The 12,503-nt window shown below is 41.0% G+C and overlaps 3 protein-coding genes across 8 annotated transcripts in view; 1 reads left to right on the top strand and 2 right to left on the bottom strand.

Annotated features, from left to right (window-relative positions):
• Nucleotides 1–12,503, top strand: part of LOC142369519 (Fc receptor-like protein 5) — a 366,062-nt gene that overhangs the window by 299,429 nt on the left and 54,130 nt on the right. The window lies entirely within an intron of this gene.
• Nucleotides 7,185–12,503, bottom strand: part of LOC142369018 (programmed cell death 1 ligand 1-like) — a 145,062-nt gene continuing 139,743 nt past the window's right edge. Inside the window, exon 4 of the transcript XR_012767493.1 lies at nucleotides 7,185–7,582. The gene's annotated coding sequence lies outside the window, so the exon portion shown is untranslated. The remainder of the gene's footprint in view (nucleotides 7,583–12,503) is intronic.
• Nucleotides 7,581–12,503, bottom strand: part of LOC142369012 (Fc receptor-like protein 5) — a 30,682-nt gene continuing 25,759 nt past the window's right edge. For 5 of the 6 annotated variants that reach the window (XM_075451230.1, XM_075451235.1, XM_075451231.1 and 2 more), the window contains 9 exons: nucleotides 11,406–11,669; nucleotides 10,547–10,852; nucleotides 10,035–10,301; nucleotides 9,366–9,614; nucleotides 9,120–9,233; nucleotides 8,913–8,981; nucleotides 8,611–8,661; nucleotides 8,446–8,510; nucleotides 7,581–8,342 (listed from right to left, as the gene is read on the bottom strand). In XM_075451230.1, coding sequence (XP_075307345.1) covers nucleotides 8,253–8,342; nucleotides 8,446–8,510; nucleotides 8,611–8,661; nucleotides 8,913–8,981; nucleotides 9,120–9,233; nucleotides 9,366–9,614; nucleotides 10,035–10,301; nucleotides 10,547–10,852; nucleotides 11,406–11,669 — 1,475 coding nt within the window. In that variant the 3' untranslated portion in view covers nucleotides 7,581–8,252. The remainder of the gene's footprint in view (nucleotides 8,343–8,445; nucleotides 8,511–8,610; nucleotides 8,662–8,912; nucleotides 8,982–9,119; nucleotides 9,234–9,365; nucleotides 9,615–10,034; nucleotides 10,302–10,546; nucleotides 10,853–11,405; nucleotides 11,670–12,503) is intronic. The other variant, XM_075451233.1, reaches the window with a different exon arrangement.

Below are 12,503 nucleotides of genomic sequence, written 5' to 3'. Positions count from 1 at the left end.
GGAGCCCTTGATGTTGTGAAGCAACAATCGGAGGTATTAAAACAAGACTTTATGGACCTGGTAAACAAAGTTCGATGCACCAGTACAGAGGTGTTTTTCAGTGGACCTCTACCAACAGTTTGGAAAGGAGATGAGAGATTCAGCAGACTGATGATGCTAAACAGATGGCTCAAAGACATGTGAGCTGCTCATTCAATGAATTTTATTGACAATTTCAACATCTTTTGGGGACGCAGGCACCTCTTTAAGGCAGATGGATTTCACCTTAACAAGTCAGGAGTACAGTTGCTAAGCTCCAACATTTTTTACTCTCTGCGTCACACACCAGCAGCCCCTATCAAGGACGAGACAGGACAAAACGATCCAAAACGACAGATAGGACAATGCTCTGGTGAGGGCGCTGGGACAAGGACTGACCATGGAGGACAGCAGATCCAGAAAGAACCTGCAACGTCATCATCCTCACCCCAAGATAAGGAGTCTTCACCAGCCCCAACAGCCCAACAAGTGGAGTCTTCACCAGCCCCGGCAGTCCAACAGGCGGAGTCTCCCCCAGCCCCAGTGGGAAACCCCCAGCCTCCGCCCCCCCGGACCCCACCCAGCACCCAGCAGTCTCCACTCAGTCTGGACTCCTCACTTCTGGATTTCCCGGACAGGATGAAGAGCTTTCTCAATATTGGAATACAATTGACACCACGCCAAAATCCCATATTCTTCCCCCCTAACATCCCACCTCATCCAGCCCCTCCCATTCCACCACGTCCATCACGTTGGAAACAACCCTCAAACAGAAGTGACCAAGCCCCCCCACCTCCTCTGAATCATCATATCTGTGAGTCTGACTGATATGTGCCGGGTCCAGGCTGTAAAACTGATATCAAGAATGCTCTTCCCCAGATAAAGTCAGGGCCCTATGGAGTTCAGACAGCCTTTTCAATCCCTGTGATGACAGGTAACAGAAAAGTGGTCAAACTGGTGAGAAATAAAAAAGGTTCAGTTAAATCTACCAATCTATTGAATATAGTGTGTCAACCCCGAAACACACCAGTATCACCTGTTGTCTCCACGAGATTAGCCCTACTCAATATCAGATCACTAGCCAACAAATCCCTCTTAGTAAATGACATGATCATGACCTATAATCTAGACTTTTTATTTCTTAGTGAAACATGGCTGACTGAATGTAGCTGTGATACCATTCTCAATGAGGCCGCACCAACAAATTTCAGTTTTATCAATAAGTGTCGAAGTGGTAAGAAGGGCGGGGGAATTGCCGCCATTTTTAAATCAATCTTTCAGTGCAAAGAAATTTTACTTGGTGATTTTAGCTCTTTTGAATATCTCTGTTTTTTAGTAAAGGGGGATCCAAAAGTTATCTTCCTAATCATTTATAGACCACCAAGATACCCAGGAACTTTCTTTGATGAGTTTGCTGAACTGCTGTCAGTTATCTGCACTGACTATAACTTTTTTATCATGACTGGGGATTTTAACATTCACATGGACAATAACATGGACACTAATGCCAAAGAACTCCGCTCTCTACTTGACACTTTTGGCCTCCTTCAACATGTGAATGGACCCACACATACTCGAGGCCACACACTGGATCTGGTTATCTCTAAAGGTGTTGACATTTCTTCTGTTGATATCAAGGACTTGGCGCTCTCTGATCATTTCTGTGTGTTCTCTGACTTACAGTTAACTCCAAACATTCAGTTAACCCGTGTGTCTGTTAGAAAAAGGTAGAGTTGGATGTCTCGAGACCGGTCTCGAGACCAAGACCACTTTTACGTGTTCTCGGTCTTGTCACAGTCTCGACCGTCTTTGGTCTTGGTCTTGTCTTGGTTTCGGATCCCTCGGTCTTGTCTTGGTCTCGGGACATTTGCAACAAATAATGTCCATGATACAAAACATAACATTCGATAATGCAACATTAAATTATTTCACCTTTCACGCCTTTCAAATGCAACCAATCAATGACATGCATGTATTTTGTTGTGATTAAGAAACTGGCGCTCATCCAATCAAAAGACGCAAGTGTAGAGCCAGTGCAAAACTTTACGTTTACGTTGTAGCTCAGTCTCAGTCAGACCTAGTAGCCTAACAATAATGTCAGCAAATTCCGGCATCATCAAATTTGCATTTACGGACCATAAAGACATTTGCAGTTTTGCAAAGTGTCTCTCACCGAAACAGCCGGGCCGGGACCACATCAACGTTCACCAGACACCTGGAGCGGAGACACCCGGAGAGGTAAGCTAGCTAGTCGGTACTGGCTCCAAACTCTTTATCCGTACCAATATTACATGACCAGATCATGCATGTGCTAGTATTATTTATCATGACATGCTCTTCTTACACGCGCGGTATAAATTATTTAGGGACGGATATTTTTTTGCAAGCTTCAGTTCTTTGCAGACTTACTGAAACATTTTTGGCTGAGAGTGTAACTAAATGCTAAGTACAGGTAGTTAACTTATCAGTGGCTCTTGGCTAGTTAACAGTTTTCACCAACGTGAGATATTTTGGCGAATTCATTGAGTAGAAATACTTTATATCAAAACCGCGTCAGTGAGCACTTTAAGGCCTGGTACCATGTGGTTTGTTGTTGATTTTGGCATAATATTGTTGCTGACACGCAAGGAAGGATGAGCCATGGGTGCCTCAACATTGCTAGGTTAGCACTAGCGGCATTCTCGCCGATGAAGCCAGATATCAGAGCAGCTGTTTTCGACTGACATTGTGTCATAAAAGCTGTGAGGTAAAAACGTCCTAAAACCAGAGACACTTATGAAGGAGAAAGTACAATTTGACATGTTGATTGTTTAGCGACAGCTCGAAACTCCTTGCAACGAGTTTGATTCACACGCCGCAACTCCTCTACCACTGTCTCGTCATGAATCTTGAGTTTGAGTTGACCTGAGCATAATTGCAACTGACACCCATTCTACAAAATGTACAATCATGTTTGACGTGGTTATGGTGGTTAGGCGTCTTGTCCTGTGTTAACTGTAACCAGTCCAGCGTGTAGGGCAACAACAGCATGTTATTATTAGATAGGTAGATAGGTGGATGGATAGATAGAGTAATGTATTTATCTATCTTTCTCATTCTATCTATCTACTATGGGACACAATTCTATTGTATAGTAACTTTAGACTTTTTTTCTTTCATTTCTTGTCATTACCTCTGTCTGATTGCTGGCTGACACATAAGGAGGCTTAATGCAATGTGAAAAAATAATTTTCTGTTAATGTGTCACACTGGATTGGATGAGGTTATTTTGTATGTAAAGACCTGCACTCATTGATAGATTTAAAATTACTGCATTTATAAGATACAGTAGTTTGTTGTGGTTGAATAGAAACAGATGACTTACAGATTCTTTTCCCCCTATGTTGTAGGTACTTGGAGTACAAATCTCTGCATTGTTCTGTCTGTAGTTGACATAATACCTTCTTAAATTGAATTTAAACTGGGACTGAACCTCTTACCCCAGTATGCTGCTTTTATTAAATTGATGCAAGTTATGGTGTAACACTAGTTCACTAGCTGTTTTTTTTTTTGTTTTTTTTTTGGTCTCGGTCTCGGTCTCGGTCTCGGTCTCGTCTCGACTTTGTCTTGGTCTTGACTCAGTCTGTCTTGGCCTTGGTCTCGTCTTGGTCTCGGTCTTGATACCCTCTGGTCTTGGTAGTGTCTTGGTCTCGGTTTAGGCGGTCTTGACTACAAGTCTAGAAAAAGGTACATATATGAGAATACCAGTGCTAAGTTTATGGAAGTTATAGCTATGTCATCAACTGCGAGTGCAGAGACAGTTGATGAACTCTTAGATAACTTTAACTTGAAAATCTCAAATGTCATGGATACTGTTGCACCTGTTAAAAATAAGATGATCTTAAGCAGAAAGCGAACACCATGGAGGAACACTATGATGATAAAGGCCTTGAAAACAGAATGCAGGAAAGCAGAGCGTAAATGGAGAAAAACTAAACTTCAAATTCACCATGACCTCTACAAACAAAGTCTTTGTAATTTTAACCACGGGTTCCACAGAAAAATGCAATGAATTTGCTTGTTTTTTCAATGAAAAAATCAAATATATAAGGCTAAATATCAACATAAATCAGCAAAATAATAAAATGACACAAACCTTAAAACCACCTAGGAATCAATCAACTATGATGTTAGAATTCAATACAGTTGACCAAAAAACCATAGAAGAAACAGTCCAGCATCTTAAACCATCGACATCCTGTCTTGACACAATGCCATCTGACTTCTTTAAAACTATTGTAAGCTCTGTCCAAACAGATTTGCAGCAAATAATAAACTGCTCACTTCAATCAGGCACGTTTCCTAAACCCTTAAAAGTAGCTGCCATCAAGCCACTCCTAAAAAAGACAACATTGGATGCTTCCATCTTAACCAACTACAGACCCATCTCAAATCTTCCTTTTATAGCCAAGATTGTTGAGAAAGTGGTTTTTAATCAACTCAGTAACTTCTTGAACTCCAGTGGACTCCTTGACCAATTTCAGTCAGGCTTCCGACCTCACCACAGTACAGAAACGGCTCTTATTAAAGTGTTAAATGACATAAGGTTGAACACTGACTCAGGCAAGGTGTCAGTTCTGGTATTGTTGGATCTCAGTGCTGCATTTGACACTGTGGATCACAGTATACTGCTGAACAGGCTGGAAACCTGGGCAGGACTCAGCGGGACAGTCCTAGAATGGTTCAGGTCCTACTTGGAGGAGCGGAGTTATTTTGTGACTATTGGAAGTAATCAATCTGATCGAGTGGCTATGACGTGGAGTTCCTCAGGGGTCAGTTCTTGGACCCCTTCTGTTCACTCTATACATGCTGCCTCTGGGTCAAATTCTGAAGAACTCTAAAGTCAACTACCACAGCTATGCAGATGACACACAGATATATCTCGCACTGTCTCCAGATGACTGCAGTCCTATAGAGTCATTGTGCGACTGCTTAGAGCAAGTCAAAAAGTGGATGAACCAAAATTTCCTTCAGTTAAATCAAGAAAAAACTGAGGTCATTGTGTTTGGCAACAAAGAGAAGAGGTTTGCTGTCAATAAACATCTTGAGTCACTGTCTCTAGAAACTAAAGACCAAGTCCGGAACCTCGGCGTGCTGATAGACTCAGACCTGACCTTCAACAATCATATCAAATCAGTCACCAAATCAGCCTTTTATCAACTTAAGAACATCTCCAGAATTAAGGGTTTCATGTCCCAAACAGATCAGGAGAAGCTGATTCATGCTTTCATCTCCAGCAGACTTGACTACTGTAACGGTCTTCTGACTGGACTCCCCCAAAAGAGTCTCAAACAGCTGCAGCTCATTCAGAACGCTGCAGCCCGAGTTTTAACCAGAACAAAGAGATCACATCACATCACCCCAGTTCTCAGGTCTTTACATCGGCTCCCGCTCAGATACAGAATAGATTTTAAAGTTCTGCTGTTCGTCTACAAATCACAGAACGGTTCAGGTCTAGAATACATGAATGACATGCTGGCAGAGTATAAACCCAGCAGAGCTCTGAGATCTGCTGACTCAGGTCAGATAGTGGAGCCCAGAGTTCAAACTGGACACGGTGAAGCAGCTTTTAGCTGTTATGCTGCACACAAGTGGAACAAACTACCAGCAGAACTGAAATCAGCCCCAACTGTAAGCACTTTTAAATCCAGGTTAAAAACATTTCTCTTTCCGTGTGCTTATGGTTGAGTTTATATTTTTCTTTTTCCCCTCTTCTTTGATTGCTTTAATTTTTATTCTATTTTTTTTTCACTTTAAATTGCTTGTTTTTATGCTGCTTTATGCTGTTCTTTTAAATGCCTTGTCTTTATGTAAAGCACATTGAGTTGCCTGTGGTATGAAATGCGCTATATAAATAAAGATGCCTTGCCTTGCCTAATAGCTTCTCTGCTGCTAAAGCTGCGTCGACGTCACTTCCTTGATCTGGGAGCTTCAATGTAAGATGAGGGTTGATCTACTACTGTAGACAACAAAGCAAGGCTGCTCAATTTCTCCATTGATAAAATAAATTCACATATCTACAACATAAAAATTTATAAAAAATCATGTAGAATATAGCATATACTTTGTTGTCTACAGTAGTAGATCAACCCTCATCTTACTTTGAAGCTCCCAAGAGTAAATACAGGATGGTGCTCATAGGGTAGTGAACATGTCGCTTAGTGTTTTCTATTCTCTGATTTTCATGCTGAAGCTAAAGAAATACATCGTGAGGTCACTGTTTTAGGTAAAGAGGGGGTACAGATGGGCCTGTAGCTGGATGCACACTTACAGCAGAGAAATATTCAAAGACCAGCTGTCGCATCCCAAAGAAAAGATGATTTGATTCCTTAAAGATCAAAACCTGGAAGTCCACAGAGCATTTGAGGGAATTGAACACATGATGATTTCAACAGCCATCAACATCCACAGGAGCTGAAGCCCCTCCCTCTGCTTCCAGAAGCTGCTCTGCATCTGCCTGAACCACCAAATCACAGCTTCAGCCTCCTTTCTGAGCTGCTTCCATTCTTCTGTTGGATGCTGAACTGCAGAGTTTATGTCTTTAAGAGCTTTGATCCCTCATCTTGACAAACTAAAAGCTGCTCAGTCACAGTTTGAGCCATTAAATCAGAGAATGAAAGTTTCCAACTTAAAGCTTTTCCCTCTTTACTTTGGCCTCTAAAACCTGGAGACATTTAAACTCTTTAAGCAGCTCTCACAGGACTTGAACATACGATCAAATTGGAAATTCTGTTAAAAGTGTCAGAATCATGTCACAGAAACAAATGATCTGAGTTCAAGGAAGAACATATGGGAAAATGCTTTTCTTTTAGACTGCTGCACACACTGAGAGGACACCGATGCAGGAGTCAGAGAAGAAGAAGAAGGCCCTGATGTAGAAAATGATAGAGAGAGAAACATCTGTTCAAAGTGCAGGAACGCCAGCAGTGATCGACAGTGAGACGTTTGATCACAAAGAAGCTGACGGTGGTTTGTGTCCCCGCCATCGGGCTGCCTCAAGATTGTCCATTCGCTGTTGGTACTATTGTTTGTTAACAGCACACACAGAACTTTAGAAACAGTTTTTCAGTACAGATGTCAGGTTCAAACACCTAAAACAATTATCAAACAATACAAAAAGAAGAGAGAGAGAGAGAGACGTCAAGGGTTTTTTACTCATGAGGAGAGCGTGAGGAGACAGCTTCTTACGATCTCCAAACCACTCTGAAGCCTCTCCTCACGCCTCCTCCATTTTATTGGAAAATGGGTGTGTCCTGCTTTACAAAGCTCTCAGCCGTAAAAGGAATTCAGGATTCAGTTTCCAGCCGGACCAGACCACATTCCTGACAGTGGAATTTATGACCTTCACACAAATAAGCGAGGCCCAACTTCAACTCAAAACTCTTAATCAATATAAGAAAACAGAGTATATATGGGATAACTATCATAAAATGTATTTACAACTCAACAACAGGTCAACAAGCATCTTTACAAAATAAAGCCTCTCAGTGAAGTGGGAAACAAACCTCAGTATTTTGAACAGAAACTGAGTATTTTGACTGAGCTGGGATTTAGTTCAAGACTCTTTTTTTTATTCTAATTCATCAAATGTTTCAATTTGATCAGCAGAGCTCCAACTGTTCCTCCTATCAGTCCTGAACTGTCTGGTTGTGGACTCTCAGTCGGTCTCTGAGGTTGGGAGAGATCAGCAGCTGCTGTAAAGGACACAAAATGAAAACCAACCACGAGTGTCTGGACCAGACTTAATAACAAAAAGGGAAACTAGGCGAACAAAATCAGAGTTGGTTTCAAGTTTTAACGAAGTCAAAATGCACGTGGTGATAGTGCAAAATTCAGGAAAATAGTTACTTTTAGATTGAATTAAGGAAAAAGAGAATGAAGCTAAGAGAATGAATGGGAGTCGCGCCTTCCTTTTTAAGCATGAAGTGCACATAAAACAGAGAATTCTCTGAAGAAAACAGATGAACAATATAACTATGATTTAAAAAGATTTAAACAAATGAAACGTCCTGAGCGTTTTCTTCGAAGGAGAGCATCAACTAAATGCTTCTTTAGTTCCCATCAAAATATCCTCTATTGTACCCAGTGTCTGATAATGTGGTTGAGTCATAGGTGGAAATGATGAAGGTGACACAAACACAGTTTTTTGGGTGATGGTGGGTCCCCCAGCGTATTTATCAGCAGATAAATAGTTCTCACTGAGGTTTCATAGCCGCGGTTGAATCTGGATTCACATTATAGTAGTCAGAGCCGTCCTCTTCTATCCTCCTGATCATCATGTTCTCCTGTTAACATGCACATGTGGAAATATGGAGAAACACACGCCCTCTGTTTTATCTGTGCAGGTTATTGATGAGAATGATCACTTTTCATAGATTGTGTACTCACTCCTCCCGCTCTGATCGTTGGGCTGATCACAGATGGAACATTAGTGTAATCACCTTCCTGCTGACCTGAAACAATAACGTCATCATTGACTTTAACTTTGATCACAATTATTTTAGAAGGGAAACTTCCAGCAGCTGAGTGTTATAGTCAAAGTTTAAACTGTACCATCTGCAGAGGCTTCACCTCCTCTGACTGTTTCATAGACACAAAGATCTCCTGCAGGTCAGAAAAAGTCACAACACAGTTAAACGAGCCGCCTCATGTGTGTGAAACTGATTTAAACTTAAAGATTTCTTCAGAGCATTTCTTTCTTTATCGCGTGTTAATGTCCTGGTTTGATTTAACTCGACGGTGTTAAAGCTGCAGCAGAGAGAATAAGTCATCCTGGAGAACTGGATGTTATGGATGAAGATATTCTGTCATCGTGTGATTAGAAACTGAGTTTCAGAGGAAGCTGAAAGACTGACCATGGAGGAGAGAGGAGTAAACCTGCTGCTGGGTCTCATCCTGGTTGACCGTCTGCTCTATAGCATAACCTTTTTCACAAAGAAAAAAAAGCTGGTTTTGTGTTGTACGTTGTTGTACTGATGTTCCAGGTTATGTCCTCATGAGGCATCGATGTCCTTCAGTAATGAAAGAATGAAACATCTGATACCAGAAGAAAAAGCTCTCACCTTTGGAGCGTCTGCAGCGACACAGCAGGAGCAGGAGAACGATGAATATGAGTCCAATAATTGGTCCAACGACCATCAGCACAGGAAACGAAGAGCCTTCAGGTCTGGACACAGCTTCAGTTCACAGAAGATACAATATCAAAGATTGAACTTATTTATGTAAAGATGATACTCTTCCAGAGAAATGGACTTAAACATTAAACAGAAAATAGTTTTAAAGGCATCAAATAATTGAACTCTACTCACCTTTAACTGAGATCCAGCTCTGTGATGAAACGTTCCCTGAGTGTTCACACTTGTAGAAACCTTCATCTGACTGTGACACTGCAGAGATGTTCAGCTCCCCTCTGCCGTCACTTAGAAGAAGTGTGTCATTGTGATAGAAAAACACATTGGAAAGTGTATTTTGTCCTCTGCGTCTGCAGCTCAGACTGACAGAACCTCCCTCAGTTACAGGATGGACGGGGCTCACCAGGATAACTCCATAATACTCACCTGTGAAACAGTCAGAGGACATTAGGTTTCTGTCAGAGATCAGCTGGTGCAGACATTTAGACAAAGCTGACTCACACAGTTACATTGGCTGAAATTTGATCTCGTGCATCTACAAACCGTATGTGAGTTACCAGCTTTTAACAAAGATATAACACTGTCTACAGTGTCATAAATCACACAGTAGTTGTTCTGAATCGTGAAAGGTGAAATTAAAACTTCAAGCTCTCCTGTAAAGTAAGACAACAGCAAACCAAAGTGTTTTCCAGTGAACCGTAAGAGCAACTACGCAGCAGGATCAAGAGACAAATGCTCACCGAGAAAGTTCATGTTGTATGGATATGACATGTTCAGGTACAGTTAATGATGTGATGCTTAAATACAAGACAAAGTGAAAGAAAAAGAACATTTATCATTACGTACTCTGCACAGTTATGTTGACTGCGTTGCTGAACTCTCCTGATCCAGACTCACACCAGAACACAGTATAACCATACCAGAGATTCTCTATGTTACATGAGGATCCAGTCATTGTCCCCCAGTATGAGCAGTATGACAGGTATCCTTCTTCTGTAATCCCCATCACTCTCCACTCGGCAGATTTTCCTTCACAGTTCAGTGACACAGGATCACCTCTGAAGTGTTGAACTCTGTCAGGACTCACTGTGAGAGACGCTGCTGGATGAAGATCTGAAAAACATGTGATGAGATTTCACCAAAGCAGAGAGAAACATAACCAATGCTTCACTACAGATATTCATTTGGTTTATTTTGTTCTTCATCTGAACATCAGCGCACACATTTCAACAAGCTGATCTGCCTGACCACAACACAAAGTGTGTTTTAACTGTCTGTTAGTGCAACCCATACAGTAAGTGATTTATTCACAGTGAAAGCATCCCTTCTGCTCACTGAGAGGACAGAAACAAACTGACCTGCAGACCAGACAAACTCTGGGTCACTGTAATCAGTGTAATACACTGGGTCTCCTCTCCCAGCTCTACACACATATCCTGCTGTGCGTGTCTGTCCATGAATGATGTAGGAACCATGTTCAGTCCCAGTGTTGCTATCAGGCAGCAGCTCATAGCTGTAAGAGCTTTCAGACGGATCAGGAACAGCTTTATACCAGTAGAACCTCCATCCTGCAGACGGATGTTCAACCTGACAGCTCAGAGTTACTGAGGCTCCAGGACTCAGCCATGATGGAGACACAGTGAGGACAGGCCGGGCTTTATCTGCTGAGAGAGACAGAACAGATAGAAAAGAAGTCTGTAACCCTGGATTAAAAAGCTGTAACTTTAACATTTACATCCAGGACTGATGAGAAACTCAGTGAAATTCTCTTCACTCAGCTTACAGTATCTCTTTAAGAAATGACAAATGTATTCAGTTATTAACAGCAAAACCTCCTGCAGACAGAGTGTGTGATACATAATCCTTTTGGACATTTTAGTTATTTGATGTCTGATGACAGATGACATTAAGATGCAGTAAAAGCTGCTTTTCAGTGATTTTGTTTGAAGACTAAAAACCAGGGGTGGAAAGTAACGAATTAATGTTAGGGTTGCAACATCAGGCTTGACTTAAACATTAGGAATTTTCCTCTATCGGTATCGATATCCAATCCAAATATCGGATCGGTGCATCCCTACTAAAAACTAAAGTCTTATCTTGTGTTGCCATAGCAACTGTATAATTTTGGAATAAAAGATTTAATATTGATAACATTAAACTAATGACGACACTATTTAAATGTAAAATTTTGAAATGGATGAAACAAATTTAACTTACCTGATACAGTTACATTGATGACATCACTCCACTGTGTTAGAAAAAGCTGGTCCCTTCTGCCCCGGCAGCTGTATCCTCCACTGTCAGTAACTCTGCTGATCCTGTATTCACTGGATGTTGGAGGAATATTTAACCCGGCTGGTGTCCATTCATACATCCACTGAGTTCCTCCACCTCCCTGGATCTCACATCTGGCAGTGACGGTCTCACCGCTGTATATCTGAGCCCAGCTGGGCTGCAGGATCACTGTGGCCTTAATGGAAACTGCTCACATAAAAATATTCAGTTAGAAGACCAACACACACAGAAAACTAACAGAAATATGCTTTAATTCTATTTCCTGTTATTTGACACCGTTCATCTATGTATTTATTTTATAAATCTTCATAAACATTTAAATAACTGTAGTTTGTTTGCTTTTTGGAGCAACATTTCTCAGTATTTACTGACTTACTGATCAGTTATTTCTACAGTTTTTATTTCCATCCTGTTCAGTGCTTTTTCATGATGTTTAACAGCAGCACAAAGAGCAGAAAGTTCAAGTCTTGAAGTGTTTCAATTCTAAAACTGATGAACAAGAAGAGATTAAGCAAATCCAGATGTAATAAATGAGAGAAGAAGATTCTGCCACTCTTGTGTTGAATCCGAACAAAACATGAAGAGTCTCAAACATCAGAGGTATCAGTAGGAGTTACTGTCATATAATCATTGTTTCATTCATGTTCTTTTTGTTGTTGGGACCAAAATGCTCTTTTCTGTGTCACACTGCCCCCTGCTGGTATGGTTCCTCTCTCTGCTGTCAGTGTGGCTCTGGGTTTACTTGCTGTTGAGTTCAGATTTTTTTTAATGAATTAATCAAAATGTGACTTGATTCAGTTTGTTTAAATATTACTAACAGACTGAAATATTTCTTGTTAACAATAAAAACAAATGCAGCTGCACACAAATAAAAGCTTCAGTTCTTTTTGATTTCATCGTCTGTAAGTTAGAAAAAACACATGATGTGAATCATCTCTTAAACCTTTCACAGACATCAGCTCAGAACTAAAGTGAACACCAGTGAAGACTTTGGATCACATGTCAGAAAGCTCTCTGATC

The sequence above is a fragment of the Odontesthes bonariensis genome, chromosome 19, assembly GCF_027942865.1.
Source record: "Odontesthes bonariensis isolate fOdoBon6 chromosome 19, fOdoBon6.hap1, whole genome shotgun sequence".
Classification (NCBI taxonomy): Eukaryota; Metazoa; Chordata; class Actinopteri; order Atheriniformes; family Atherinopsidae; genus Odontesthes; species Odontesthes bonariensis.
Note: the sequence above shows the minus strand (reverse complement) of the source record. Positions and strands in the feature narration are given on the sequence as shown.